This window comes from Gallinula chloropus, assembly GCF_964237585.1.
Source record: "Gallinula chloropus genome assembly, chromosome: 5".
Lineage (NCBI taxonomy): Eukaryota > Metazoa > Chordata > Aves > Gruiformes > Rallidae > Gallinula > Gallinula chloropus.
The window spans coordinates 31,654,562-31,670,267 of record NC_140090.1 but is presented as its reverse complement, the minus strand read 5'-3'; the positions used below and the strand labels follow the sequence as shown (position 1 = coordinate 31,670,267).

Here is a 15,706-nt window from a genome sequence, read left to right as displayed (position 1 = left end):
TTTAGAAATTCTCTCTATGAGTTACTTTTTCTGGTGAAAAAAAAAAATGAATGAATGATCCATTAGCCTTCTGCCCTCTTTTTGAAATGTAGGGCAATTATTGTTATTTTTTGCTCATCCAAAGTCAGACACTGCTAAAGCATGGGTCATTTCAAATCAGAGGTGGTTATTTCTAGTGGCCGTCAGTTCCATGCGGACTGCTTTCTGGTTTGAGTCAGATAAAGGGGAGTTAGCAAGAGGCCTGTGCTATATAATTTTTTTTCACTTATGAGAATGTTGGCTGTTCAGTGAGTGGCAAGGTGCATAACGGTATTTGTCTAGGGTAATTCCTAAGCTTGCCTAGTAGCGCTGAGGGATAGTGCCTCTCTTCATGTCAACTTGGCTTAGGTAATGAGTCCACAGGAAATTGTACACAGAAATGCTATGTAAAGGTAGATAAGGCTTCCTACCCCTGAGTGCACAACCTTTCCCGTTGTAGAAGCTCGTACATCTCTTCAGTGAAAATGGTGTGTTGCGCATCAACTCCAGGGCTGACAGAAATGTACTCTAACCTGTAGAATGGGAAAAACATGTTAATTTTTGTTTGTTTTCCCTTTTTATAATCAGGCATTTGTGGAAAGCTTGGGGTGATTTATTGGTCTCTTTTTAATGAATTGTTAAAAATGTTTGAAAAGGCATTAAATCTTCCTTTCTGCTATTAATCTGTGAAAGGGGAAGGGGATTTTAAATGGCCTCTTAGTATATTGCTTTATAAAACTGCTGATTCTAGCAGCACCAGAATAGGAATACATACTAATGTAGGAAACACCGAAGGCAGGCAGAGCCTCCTGCATTTATGGAGGAAAAGACTAATAGCTCCATTTTTACAAGGCTCTTAACACTTTGGGCCATCAGCAGGCATTGAGTGAGTGAAATTGGGAGAGCTCCTGTGTGCTAAAAGCATTGAAGTTCACCGTTTTGTACCCCAGTTGGAGCCTTCCTGATAGAATTGCGCTCTCCGGCCAACTCCAGTTGCCATCTTGAAAACAAACCAAGTAGTGAGCTGGCATTTTGACTGAGTGCACTAATGCTTCACTTTTGAAATGGCACCAGAGCATGATAAATGCACTTAACTCCCAGCTGGATGCTTAGCTTTGCAGTGGCATTAGGGAAAGTTTCTGGATTTGTGTTAAGAATGAAAGGAAAGCCTGTTTATGTCGTGGTTTATACCTGAACAAAACACATGAGTGGAGAAAAAAAACAGCAAACTTGGTACTAAGATGCTAGCCTTGGTTCAGGTACTTGTGCCACTGGGATCAGAAGGGGTGTGCTTAATGAGATTACGTTCTCGAGTTGCTGAGTTCTAGGAGGGAGGAGAGAGAGCATTCTACACAGACGAGGTTATAGCACACAGGCGAGGAAAAGCCTCTGAAAATTCTACCTGTTGTAAGCATTTCTGTGATACTGAAGCCTTTCTTGTTAGCAGTGTTAAGATTATGTACGGGATTTGGAGCTTCTTTCAGCCCCTGCCTTTCTTTTGTTGATTTTGGCATGTTGCAGCATCATGTGTTCTCTGCTTATCGTTTTGAGATGCATTGTTAGTAGCTGAGCTGCATAATTGATCTTCATCTCTAATTACTGTCCTCTCCACAGGTGCCTGGAAAAGGTCCAGACGGGAGCTCGTACAGCCTCCACTACGAGGGGATGGAGAGACAGTATGCGTCCTTACCCAGGTACAGCACCGAGCCTCGCGCACACCCCCCCTCGGATTCACCCTCCCTCTGACCAGTAGTGAAATCAGCCCACAGCTGATGGGAGATCATCTTGCAGTTTTGTCTTGTTCACCTTTTGCTGCTGATATAGTGCCATCTTTATAACTGTACTATTAATTTGGGCTTTCTGAATTACAAAAAAAAAAAAGTCTCATTGAACATGTCAGCAAGAGTCATGATCCATAGGTAAAGAACGTGACATTGAGGAAGCGGGCTCTGCAAGAGTTATAATAGGTCATAGCAGGGCATAAATGAGTGAGTTTATAGTGATATAATCCTAGCTGGCATTGACAGAGTGCTGCTGTGGAAAACCTCCACTACAGCAGCCACAGCTGCTCAAGTCCCACCGTTGCTGCAGAGACCGTCTGCCTAGCAGTCCTGTTCCAGTAGAACATCTCTGTGCTTCAGTTGAACGTTGTGGAAATGAGAGCAAATTCTCAAGGGCTTCTTTTAATTTTTAATCCTTATCAACTCAATGAAGAATAATTCTAGTCTGAAACCAGTGGGGCATAACCAAAAGGAGCGTTTCAAAGATTTCAGTCCTGTTTCTATGGGAGTTCTAATAGTGGAGTGTAAGATTTAGCGAGCCAGAAAGGGGAGCGAGAGAATGCTAAAAGAGATAGCAGGAAGCAGAGGGAGAAAAGCAAAAATAGGAAAATATTCCCCCTTTAGAATTAGAGGGCTGGGAAAGACCTTAGAGGGGTTGCCCAGTCCACTTCTTGGACCTACAAGCAAGGTAATTTTAAAGGCAAAGGGAATTTACAAGGGAGAAAAGAACTAGTGAATAATTTCTTTTTGCTGCTTCTTTCCACTGAGCTATTCACGTTCGAAGGTGTCACTGGAGAGATTGATTGATAAATATGTAACGCTGTGTCCAACTCCAGTTGAAAATACAAAGAATATCTTACTTCTGGAAACCAATATATAAAGGCTGTCTCACAAGATATTGTTGGATGTTCCTGGGCATTTTTAATGTATGTGGTTTCTAAACTAAAGGGATGCGTTTGTGGTTTAGTTATTGCATTCAAACAATGCTCATGTCAGTCATCATTTTGAAAATTCATCCTGTGCAGTAACTGTTTTTTCTAAGAGAAATCTGCTTTCCAAACCTGTGTCCAGTATGTATTTCCTGACCAACTGAGGATAGTTCTTACTTCCCTAGGTAAATACACGTATTTTATCCTCCAACCCTCATGTCTCCTGTCATGTTTTTAACAGTGATTTTTGCAGGTTATTTAGGGGTAGTTTAATTACACACACTCTTCTTTATCTACTTTAAACTTCAATTTTGTTGAGTACTTCCTTGTGAATTACAAGAGTAAATTAGCAGCTGGTGCCCAGTATAACTCTCCACAGTGTTTTATGCATTTCTGTATCATGTCTCCTTTTATTCAGTTTCCCTTCAAGTTAATCAACCTTATTTTTTCAATCTTTATAAAATGGAAATTTCCCAGTGAAATACCTTCCATCACCCAGAATTCTTTTCATTTCACTGGTATTCCTTTCAGGCACAGGTGACCAGAAGTGAGCAGCACTGATGCAGATGTGCTGTTGCTTTATGCAGTAGCATTCTCTGTATTCCTTCTCTTCTATTCCTTTTCAAAGCTGTTGCATCCTGGGCATGGCTCCTCAGTGCCTGAACTGCCTACCTCTGCACCCTGCATTTTCTGGTGTTGGTTATTGTTTAGGGGTTTTTTTAAAGTAGATATGTCTGAATCAGATCGTGAACCTCACAGTGTTCTTCCCAAAACTTCCATCTAACTTGCTGGAAACATGACTCTCCAGCTCTTATGACAGGTTTGAGTATTGAGCTGGCTGGGACTTGCTGTTTAGGAAGTCATCCAAACATTCAATAAGCTTTTGAAGATGGGTGTGAAGAGCATTGATTCTCTCAGTGCCTAAGAAGATCATGCTGGAGAGTGAGGGTTTCTGTGCTCCCTGACCCGGACACTCGCCCTGCCGCACGTGGGCCATGCTGCATCCCCGGAGGGTTTCCACCCCGGCAGGAGCAGAGCTTTGGGACAGCACACCTTGGGCATGCCTGCAGCCCAGCAACCCCCTGCTGCCTTGTACACTCGGGTTCTGTAAGTTTTGCAGTTTCACGTTACTGCAGCCATTAAGCCCTGGCAGTCACAAGTGACGAGATTGCTAGAGTGAGGTCTATATCCAGGAGAAGGGGATGCAGTCTCACTGCCAGCCACTAATGGAAATGAGTGATTTCTTTTGTTCTCGTGGCTGACTGCCCAGGAGAATAGAGGAATCCAGGTAAAAAACACCCAGTTGCCAACGTATTCTCAGTGGAGGATCCATGACTACTACTGTAATGGGCAGCATTATTAAAAAAAAAGAAAGAGAGAAAAAGGAAGGTAGAAAGAAATACAGAGGCAGTATTTCCTCAAAGAGCAGCTTTCTTCTCCAAAGTATTCCAGTATTAGTTCATGGTTTCCTGCCCTTGTCTCATCCCTGTCCTCAGCTCAAACCACTAAGCTCTTTTGATCTGGACGCAGAACATAATTATTTGCATACTGTTTAAGTCCAATTTAGAAAGAGATCCCTAAAGAGGCTTCAGATGAGGGTTGTAGATACTGGGAAACAGATTCTTATTGCAATATTGCATCAAGTCCAGGAGGATATGAGCTTTGTCTGCTGCTCTGGTGTGGCACAGCACAAGGAAAGAGAAGAGAGTTGAGCAAAGCACTTGTACTGCAGCTTGTTTCACAGGATGAGGGGAGAGGAGGGGATCGGTGCCATATCAAGGGTAGCGTACCCAGGGAAACTCTTCTGCTTACCTGGAAGTCAGCAGGAGTCATGCCAGTGTGTGTGGGCATGGACAAATTGAGTAAGAGAGCTTTAGTTTTCCTTCCCACTGGGTGAGATGTGGGAATGATCACCTGCCAGGTAGCTTTGTGTGTCCCCAAGGCACTACCCTCCTCCAGTGCAAAGGCATGCATCCTGTGCGAAGGGGAAGTCCGATTGCCAGCAGTGTCCAACAGCCCTGATGCTGGGATGAAAAAATCTCAGCTATAAGACATCATTGGTGCATTGCTGGTTTGTATTTTTCTGTCTTTCTCTGAAGCTGATATTATAGTCCAGATTCAGGTGATGTCCATATTAACTGTATTTGAGGAATCCAGCTGTGAATGCCTTTTCGGTAGATGCAGCTGCAAATCCAGTGTCCCACCCTGAGCTCAGTGACACTCTTTTTGCCTCTGATTGGAGGATCTGTTCCTGTGTAAGGTTACATTTTTAATTCAAAGCTGTAAACTGGGGGTGGCAGCCTTAGGAAGATGGCTTTGTATGTGACTGGCTTCGTGAGTGTCCAGCTGCGTTACAGTAATTTAGTTTCAGAGTAAAATAATGCCAGTCTGTAGACTGACATTTGCCTCTGTCAGAGGCAAACATCTGATTTAGATGGTAAGTGGCTGTGGCAGGACAGTTGCAGGTCTTCATCTCACACTGCTTCGTGCTGCTCTGTCTGCAGAAAAGCGGCAAAGTGGGAAAGACAGAATGGAAGGCTTTGCCAGAGATACAGTTCTTCGCACTCAATACTTACATGTTGCCCTGGGGCTACAGCTAAGTAGTGCTGAGTAGTAGCATTAAGCAGAGTTAAATTCTCCTGCTTAGGAGAAGAATGGTTTGATTCTTGTACATCTTAACCTCTTCTTGTAGGAAGAGGAGCAGGGCGAGGGTGTGAGAGCCAGAAAAATGTGTATTTTCTAAACTAATTTTAATGCCTGTTTTCATGGCGTAACCCAGAATATTTTCCTGATGGGGCTATGGAACAGATATTAAGTTGAAGCTGCTCTGTTTTTTCATAGCTTTATTTTTGAACTGGCTTTTATGGATGTCTGTCTTAATGTAAATCAGCGTCTTGCCAACAGCAGCCTTGTTTGGAGAAAACTCATGTTCAAGGACACGTGCTTTTCTGTGTTGATGGAAGAGCTGGCTGTGACCAAGAGCAGCCTGTCAGACACTGAGACGGGACACTGGTGACGTGATGAGTGTAGATCACAAAGCTCAGCAATCTTCCTGTTAAGAAAAGCTGATTCCAAGAGAAAGCTAATGCTCCAGACATTGGTATTATTGAAAAACACGCGTTTTTGTCAAGAAAAGGGGTGAGGCTGGAAAAGCTCTAAGAGTGTTAGAAAATAACTGCTAGCATGGAAAAATGAGTTCAGGCTGTGTAGATGAGTTCAGCTGTATTGCTGTGGCTGGGAGGAGACCACTGAGCAAACCAGGAATTGGCTTACAGTAATATCTGCCTTCAATGTAGCATACATCTTAAAACTGGGAAACCTGCAAATGTTTTAAGGAACTACCCTGGGAGTACAGTGGCAGCACATAGTCTTGCCAAGCTGGAAGGTCCTCTTCACATTGACCGTGCAAATTCTGCTTCTTAAGGCTAAAGCAACACACCCTCTGTTTCTAAGGATGAAGCCAGAAAGAACAATTTTGATCGCCTTGCCTACATTTCTGCATCAAACTAAATTTCAGTCTTGGACCATCACATTACTTTTATAAATGTGTTTATAAAAACATCTTTTCTAGAATTAAAATGTCACATTGTAGAGAATTCATTACATTCCTCAGAGGTTAATTATTTTGCTGTTTAAAAAGATTATGCCTTTTCTTTTTTCCCAAGTCTGAAACCACCTGAATTCAGTTTCTAGATATGATGTGAGATACTTTTTCTGCTAGATTTCCTGAGCCAAGCCTGCAAAATGTGCCCCCCCCCTCCCCGTCAGTATTTCTATGCAGTGGTTGTTTATGTTATCTTTTAACCTCCCTTTCAATAAATTAAATAGATTGACCACTTAGGTCTAACACTGTAGAGCATGAAAACAGCATTGACTAAAGGAGAAGTCCCAATGGAGTCAATTTACGAGGTAGCCTCTAGAGTGGAGTCAAAAATATTTCCAGCTCTTTGGATCAAAAGCAAAGTTTCTGTAACATCTATGTCATGAAGAGATAAGGTTCCTCAAACAGAAGGAATGGATTACTTAGCCAGTTTCATTAGCCTTTTCTTGTGCTTGAGTGTTCCTGCCTTTATTTTACCAAGCAAGTTTATTTCAAAATGCAGGACTTCTGCAGCTTAATTGAATCCCAGAAATGTCATCAGAAAGTGACTTGACACAAATCACAAGAAAAAGTTAATTGTCTATTAAATAAGAGTCATCATTCACCATTGTCTAGCAGAATCTGAAATTAATATACTGACATTACTTAAATATGTATATAGTGTATTCTCCTGGTTAACAAAAAGAAATCACAATTTTAGTGCAGACTATAATTAGCTGCAAATCAACTTGTCAGAGCATTCCCGACCTACGGGAATTGACTAACCAAGGAGCACAGATGAAAATGCAAGGTTTAAAATCAATTATTTAAATCAAAATTCCCTGCTTGTTGATTTAAATCACAATTAATTCTTTTGCTTTAAGTCATGTTGATTTAACTTATTCCATCCTGCCTGTCCCCCTTCTCATTTTGTACACTTTGTTTGCATTCCTCCTTGGCACACGACAGTACGCGGCACGGGAGTGACCCAGCAGTGCAGTCGTGGCTGTAGCCGTCAGCTGAGGGATGTGGTGTCCTGGTTGTGGTTTGATGTTGACCTGTCTGCACTGGCAAGTGCCATGTGGTGGCACAGTGGTTCTCAGTATCGCTGACAGTGTTGCTCTGTCCCTTAATACTTATGCTGTTCTGCCAAGTTATCTTCCAGGGACCTTCTTGGTGCTCAGCCACTTCTTATTAGCAGTCTGCCTCTCAGTTTTCCACTTCTTCTCTTCAGCTGACTTCATTACATGGCTCTACGGAATTTTCTTTTCTCGTTTCATTTTAGCCCCAAACTGTGCTCTGTGGCAGGCAGAGGGTACCAGTGCTGATGCAAACCAAAGCCACTGCAGGGAATGTCACTGCTGCCATTGCACTGTTTGAACTGAAGCATCGTTCACCTGGTTGAAAAGAGCACCTGCACATACCTTTTTGTAAATGGGTGTGGGGGATGTGTGTGTGTGCTGGAATTTTATTGGTAGTGAAATAATTTATTGACCCAGTCCAGAATCACCAAACTCACAGTCTGTCAGTAAAACCATGTTACCGGACACATATTACACAGTTATAAAGCAAACCTATTAGCTTCTGGTGCTATAATACACAGTATTTTTAGTAATGCCCAGATTTTCCCTCCAAAGCAGTGAAGGGCAAGGTGATAGGGAAATGTTTTATAGTTCTGGGCAGCTGAAAAAAGTCTGTATTTCCCTTACTTCTCATATTGCTTAAAATTAGAGACAAGGTCAAGAGAAAGATTTCAGAATCAACTGTGAGTGGTCTTTTTTAACTTTCAATGTAAATATATATATTTTTTTAATATTCCCCTGACATAACTGCAAAACCAAGATGACTTGATAATTTGGAGTCTTAAATAGGATTAGAACTAAGTAGGGCACAAAAATGAATGACCCAACTCATTTCTTCATCCTACTAATGTGAAACGTAAATAATATTCAAACAGTATATTCTTCATTACACTTGATTATTAACTTTCACTTCTGTTTTAATCATCCGGAGTAATATCAGTAACTCAGGGATATTTTTTTTGAAGATTTTTATCTTGACAGCTGCACTTTCATTGAAAAAGCAGCAAAATCTTATCTGTATCTTCCAATGCAGTGATCTCATTATTAATGAAATATGTGTATGGTTTTAGTTGGTTTTAAGTCCTGGCAGATGAATTTAGAATCAGTTCTAATGGAAATACTGGTCCTACTCAAGGATCTCCAAGATACGTTGCAATAAACCAGCCAAGATGAAATACAGCCAAAGAAAAAAGATCGTTCTTGCATGCTAGAGCACAGGCTTGGGAACCAAGCTGATGTGCTCATTAAAAGATTAGCTTAAATCCAATATCAAACACTTAAAGATTTGCTTAACTAACTTTACTTAACTCTGCAAGATAATAAAACTGATTGCTGTGGAAACTGCCCAGGGTCTCTGAGATGTCAGGGAAGTCACCGCATTTCAAGGACAGAGTGCAAATCCGTAGTGGGACAGCAGATTTGTGGTATGTACGTGTAGCAGGAAGCTGTGACTGCTCTGTTGCAGCTTATTTTGCTTTATTTCAGTTTCAGTTGCTGTGCTGCAGTGTGCCACAGTACCAGAATTACCTCAGCATCGTTTGTGGAGTCTGAAGGCTCTTTTTTTGTGCGTGGTGTCAAAACACACTTGCCCAGAAACATGCAGAGTCCACAAACAGTAGCCTGTGTATGCCTTCTGCAGGGAGGGTCCTGGCCATGAAAAGCAGAGCAGGTAGGAAAGGGTCAGTGTGCTGTAGGCATTTCAAAAAATGGTCTTGCGTCTTTCTCTGAGACTTAGCTGAAGAAAACTGCAAATAGGATCACAGTTACAGAAATCTCTGTGTTGAATTCAGAAGGAAGGAGATTTGGTTGTAAAACATACCTCTGGCTTTGTAATAAAATAGAAATATCACTTGAAATGAACAAGATGCCTCTTCCCAAGCCAAATTAAGTCTCAGTACTGAAAAAGTATACTTCAGAAAGTCAGAAAGGTCAAGGTTCGTGACATCGAATCATGGATTGTGGCTGGCAGGCCACCTCTGTGTTTTCCATGGGAATAACTAAAGAAAATTGAGCAAAGAAAATGTCTGCAGCAACTGGGACATAACTTGAAAAAACCACTAAAAGCCAGATGTCCCAGAAGAACACTTTGGAAGTGTAGAAGGAGCCAGACAGGGATGGGTTTTGTCAATTTTCTAATAAGTCAGTCAACTCCTCATAGAGAAAAACCAGTTAATGCAATATGGAATAGTTTAAAAGTCAATTAATATTTTGAAACTCAACAGCCAGCCTTTTTGCAAGGAGATACTAGCTGAAGTAAATAAAATGACTTTCAAGTGTCACATTTACAAAAAACATGGGTCTGGTATGGATTTTAGTCTATAACCAGGCACGAGAACCTCCCACTCAAAATAAGGGCACCAAATTCAGCTTAAAAATACAGGAGATGGAGGAAAATATTGTCTTTGAACAAAAGGTCTTGAATTAGTGCTATAAAATTTAATGAAGTCGTGGAGACATTGCCCCAGAAAAGAAAGCTGTATTAGTTATGCCTCCAGTGAGCAAAAGAACAAAACAACTGTTAGGGAACAAAATATTAATGAAAGAAAGAAGTGTTGGTACAGAATGGTTAGGTTGAGAGGAAGGATCTGTGGAAAAAAGATAAGTGAATGCAAATTAAAAAGAAGAAGATCGAATTAAAAAACAAAAGCATATATCCCATAGAGTGCATCGACAGAGTGATGTGCTGAGTGAAACCTGGGGAATAAGATGTGTGCTACAAAATGCAAATACATCCATGGCATTGTTGAGATGGATATTGAAATGGCTCAGGAGACCAACAGGCTGGGAAGCTGGCTGCTTTATAGGTTCGGATATGTGGAATGAAAACACTGCTGCTTGTGTTGGGTTATAATTCAGAACCGATCAGAAAGCGTGGACTCTAGGCTGCAAAGGTGAGGAAATCAGCTTCTCTTTCTGTGAGAGAGTGCACTGCAAAATAAGACAACTCCACTGCAGTTCTTGGCTTTGGTTTTGGGCTGGAGGTGTAGCTATGAGATTTTTTTCAGTGAACATGCTTTAAAAACAGCTAACAAAGGAGGAGTGTGGGAAAACAACAGCATCAGGTGTAAATATATGTGATCTTTAAGCGTGTTGGACAGAGATTTTTTTGAGCGAGCTTCCTGCAGCGCATGACCCTCCTGTATGTTCTATCACAGCTCAGCTAGGTTCCTGTAAGCAAAGAGCAGCTTTGTGATGGCACCTATCACTCAGAAGCAGACTGCTGTTACCTCTTCTTAATCCAGCCAATTCCTTTGTCTTCATCCGATCTTTGCAAAGCAGGCTCAGGAAAAAAAAACACAAAACAAACCCACCACAGGAAAGATGTTAAAAAGAACCAGAGAGTTGCATTGTCACGACAGCAAGTTTCAAGTTCCTAATAGCAAGGCATTTAAAGTGAGTCACTTACAGGTATCCTTATGCACGTACTTAGGGGAGAGGCAAGGAGATTATGATGATAAAGTAGGAAAGTGAATTGTATGTGGACAGTCTTAATTGCATGCTGCACGGTAATGACAGGCTGTGAAATGTTAGGAACTCAAATATAGTTCTGGGTTCTTTTACAAACACACTCGGGACAGAGTCGTGAGCACTGTGCGTGCCACCCACCGAGAAATAAGAAACAGGGTGGGGGAGATGCGAGCCACAGAGAAACACAGGGACCAGTGCTTTACGCAGCCCGGCAGTTGTTTGTTATCCTCAGTGAACCCCTGCCTTGAGAGGGGAGAGCTTTTATATAAACTGGTGATTAAAGGGAAGAGGTATCTAATTTGGGATTAAGAGAATCACTGAAGAATTTAATAGTAAAAACAGTTGTTAGAGCAGCTGTTTCAACACAGTTCATGCAATTGGCAGCCAAACTGCTTCCATTTCATAAGTAGGTGACATATTTAATTTCTCTGCACAGAAGTCTCTTAAAAAACATATCGAGAGAATATTCTAAATTCTAGAGGGCTTTGTCCAACTTCCTTTGCCCATATATTCACCTAAGGCTTTTACATTGTTCTTCAGCTGTGACACTTCAAGAAAGTCATGCTTTGAATGTGTTGATCCAGGTTGAGTAGCACCTTATACTGCAAGAAGTGTTGTAGAAGCTGGTACGAGTCCGATCCAGTATGACCGCATGGACGTGTTCCTATCATTTGCAGCCAGCAGTAGGTTTAGACTGAAATGTGATCACTGCTGGAGCATATCCCTTCATTTCTTTGCTGTCTGGCCCAGTCTGGTAGTAATTTGATAAACTCTGATTAGGATATTTTTTTCCCCAGGAACTCTGCCTGCCGACATTGGCACTCTCTCTCCATATTTTGGAGATACTAGAAAAAGGATTTGATCTTTGCCTGCTCTCTCTGTTCTTCTCCACCCCATCCCATATTACCACAGATACGAGTGAAGTAAACATAGGACTTAGAGAGGAATGTAATTCATGTGGTCGTTGAAGAATTGCAAACATTCGGATCACTGGTGGTTATGGACCAGTAATTTTTAAGAGCATGTATGGAGCTAAAACTCTTGTTGTACCCTGTTAGAGAAAATTAATTCCTGCTTTCTTAAGGATCTTTACCCTCACCTCCAGGCTTGGAAAAGATTGCATTGTTCTAGCGTTTAATAGTTATGTAAATTAGCACTAATTTTGTCACATAGCACCTGTACAATATTTTCTACTAGAACGGTTCCTAAAAATATGGCATAAACAAAGCACAAGATGCACAGTGATACTGTTCTTTTGTTGATGCCTATTTGGGAAAATCTGCATAAGCTATTGAGCATCTCTACCACAGGTAAAGATGTCATAAATATGCCAGAAACTCAGCAGCCAAACGTCGTAGGCATGTGGTTGGTGTTACATAGAACGTAGGCCAATAGTCACACTTCCAGTGAGCTGTATTTTAGAAATAGATTCAATACCATAATGCATATGCTAAAAACTTAACCACAACTTTATGGTAATGGTAGTATCTTTGCTGTACTCGTAAACTTTGTCTGCCAAACGTAACTTAATCTGTCTATAGAGATATTGACAGAACTCATACCTTCTGCTGGCTTCTGTCTGATAGCGTTGTGTCCTCCACTTGTTCCGCACTCCATTCTGCACTCCGTTCTGCATGAGCAGATGGGATCCTACAGCTGTTTGAATAAATATTAGTTTTAAAGAGTCATTCTGCTCCGATTAACCATTCAGTGAGGGGGGAAATGGCGGGGGAGAGCGTGCCTAAGGAAACTCTGCTTCGAGCCTCTTGCCCAACAGGATTCATGTAAATGTTCAAGCGGTGATGAGGTGAGGAGTCATGTAAACTGGAAGTGGTTCCTCAAGTCACTGTCTTCTCTCTCCACGCAGAGTAATTGATAGCTCATGCGCTTGCAGCAGCTGAAAAAACAGAGCAGAACATGCAAACACGTCCACTGTATGACATACGTGGGAAGCGGGAGGAGGGGAGTGTTAACTTTAATAGAAAGTGAATTATCTGCCAGTTTTGTTCCACTCCAGATGTAATTCAGCAAGGAGATTGAATCTTTGCATTAGATAGTCTGAGACAGCACCTTGGAAATTGGCAGCCAGTTCCAGCCAAGGGCGGAGAGAGAGGGCGGTAAACGTGTGAACAAAACCCAGCCCGGGTTATCAAGTAAAACCCCGAGCCAACAGGGGTCCATGGCTATTGACTGGCTGGCACTTTTCTTCATTTAAAGAAGAAAAATAGCTTTTGTTTTCCAGGCAAAGGGAAGTACTTTGAGAGCAGTCTGTTGTAGATCATGACAAAATCTGGCAAGCAAAACCAATCTCAGCAGGATTTCACAGTTGAAAATCCATGTGAATGGCTTTTTGCTTGGATCTAGGTGTTAGCTACTGTTGTACATATCCATGTGTCACCAGGTTTTGGTCCCTCGTTTAGCATTTTTGTTAGGAATTTTGGCTCGCTCAGAGATGCTATGCTTTTAAAGAAAAGGAGTATTTGTTTACAGAGAACTGAGATGTCTTCAGTATAAAAAGAATGTATTTGTGGAAGCATGGTATGGTGACAGTTTGTCCTTTTGTTTAGCTTTCTTGAAGAGGTAGTAATGATGCTCTTGAACTGAAATCAACCACCCAAAACAGTAGCCAGGACAAAGCGAGTAGAAGAAAGGACATACTAGCAGTCTTTCTTACAAAGATCCTCAAGCAGCAAACAAGGTATACAACTATACATTCATGGATTAAAGATTTGCAGCAGCGCTCAGAAAGCCTATGCGACTTTCCTGCACGTACCTCTCCTTACTGGCTGCCTTGACTTCTGGTAGTCCTCTAATTAGCTTTGTAGGGGTCTCTGAAAGCATCTGGGTTTCTCACTGACTGGGGAATTAGACTGAATTTAGGCTGCCTGAATATACCAGTGCTGGTTTTGAGCCTTTTCTGTAAGGATGTCTTTACGGTGTGGTGTCTGCAGCCCCTCTGGAACGGGGAGCAGGAGCAGCTCAGAGCTGCACGCTCTGCTGTGGTACTGGCTGCGCCACGCTCTGTGGCAGTAAGCACAGAGCAGATCGGTCTGAAACGAAAGGGAATTAGAAAAAAGGAGAAAAAAAGAAGAAAAAAGGATGAATTCAATTAGTCAGTTGAAATTGAGTTGGGGTTTACAACTTCAATTTTTAGAGCCAGATCCATCAGAGCACTTAAGCACCTGCTTTACCTTGAATACATTTTGCTTTTCAATAGCAATCATTTGCCTAGCTATCAGAGGCCTCCAGGAAACCTGGACTTAAATGTGCATTGTAAAGCATGAGGGAAGGATGGCAGACAGGCAGTGGTACTTAGAGAAATTCCACTTTTTGCTCCCTGCGCTTTCTGTGGTTTAAATAATGCCTCCTTAATGTTGCCTTAATGCAATGCTTTTTGTTAAATATCCTGTAAATAATATCGAGAAAGGTTATTTAATGAATAATCTGATTTTTTCTTTGAAGTGACTTGTTACTGATCTTAACTTGGAATCTCTTTAGTATTATTGAGGGGAATAACAACCTTAATGTCATTTTGGTTTTGATTTCTTTGTATGTGAAGGGCTGACAGCTCTCCCTTCTCTCTCGTTACCAAACATCTGAAGAAAGCTCTGTTATTGAGAGATTACTGCAGTGGTCCTTGGTCTTACAGATTTCATCAGAAACATTTCGGTTTTAATGGACAATGGAAAATGTTCAGCTGTCCATTATTACACTTCTTTGTACACAGTCTAAAAATATAAATGGAAATTATAATTACATCTGTAATGCTGGGTCCCAGCTGAAATTGCTTTAATCCCAATGTGTGTGTGGGGGGGAAATCAATAGAGAACCCTTAACCCTGGTCTTTTCCTCCTTAGACATTTCATTTTCAGTTGTACTAGTTTATACCAGAAATTTTTGAAAGTTTTTGAAAGGACTTTAGCATACGGAGACCATTTTGCACCCTTGGAATGGTATTGCTGCTTTGTGCTTTTCTAACTTAGAAACTGGAACGTTCTTCTTGAGGAATGGTTTATATTATAGCTGCTTGATATGATATGAAATTCTCCCTTTTATTTTCATCATTAAAAAAAAAAGAGAGGGGCCTTTCAACTGTTGCGAAGTTCTTCTAAAGAAAATCCCATTTTACTGGAAGTAGAATTACATACATTTTTGTTAGAGAGGAATTCAGCATTAAAGTTTGTACATCGAGGTTTGGAAAAGATATCATTCCCAACTCACCACAGGCTCTCTACCATATTATGCTTTCTGTCTAAGGGATTCAAATAGTAGGTCTGTCAAGGTTAAATATTGTGGTTTGGGATTTTTATATCAACATCTGTAAGTACAGACATGTCGTCAAGTGTTTTGTGTCTCTGAAGCCCACATCTTTCTGCAAACCTGGACATAGACTAGTGGTCGCTTTGTTTTGAGTTAGCTTCTGGGGAGCAAAGGAGAGGTTGTTCTTATGCTGCAAGGCCTGTGGAAACTATTAATTGCCAACTAACGGCAGCTTCCTCTGAAGCATCTGGTTGTGGTAACAGTTAAAGGTGTGATGCTGCGATTTCGGGGGCACTCTGCTGCATTGCCCCAGTTGTCAGGTTACCAGTAATTGTAGGTGTAACATCCATGCAGCTGACGTTTCTTAGTAATTGCATCTTGTGTACCCCTCTCTAGATCATGAGCGCTCAAACAGTAACAAAATAAACTGCATTTTGGTCAGTCTTTTCTCTGAACACAACTGAAAAGGAATGTTTCCACGTGGAGTGAGGCATTTCAGCAACCCGCAGCTAGTGCTCTAGCTATTTGTTTGCTGTCTAAGGCTGTCAGGCCTTAACTTCCTGACTTCATTCCAGGATACAGATGTCT

General features: G+C 41.4%; 1 protein-coding gene across 1 annotated transcript in view; it reads left to right on the top strand.

Annotated features, from left to right (window-relative positions):
- Positions 1-15,706, top strand: part of PARD3B (par-3 family cell polarity regulator beta) — a gene marked incomplete at its 5' end in the record, with an annotated part of 406,028 nt that overhangs the window by 377,461 nt on the left and 12,861 nt on the right. Inside the window, one exon of the mRNA XM_084264986.1 lies at positions 1,633-1,712. Coding sequence (XP_084121112.1) covers positions 1,633-1,712 — 80 coding nt within the window. The remainder of the gene's footprint in view (positions 1-1,632; positions 1,713-15,706) is intronic.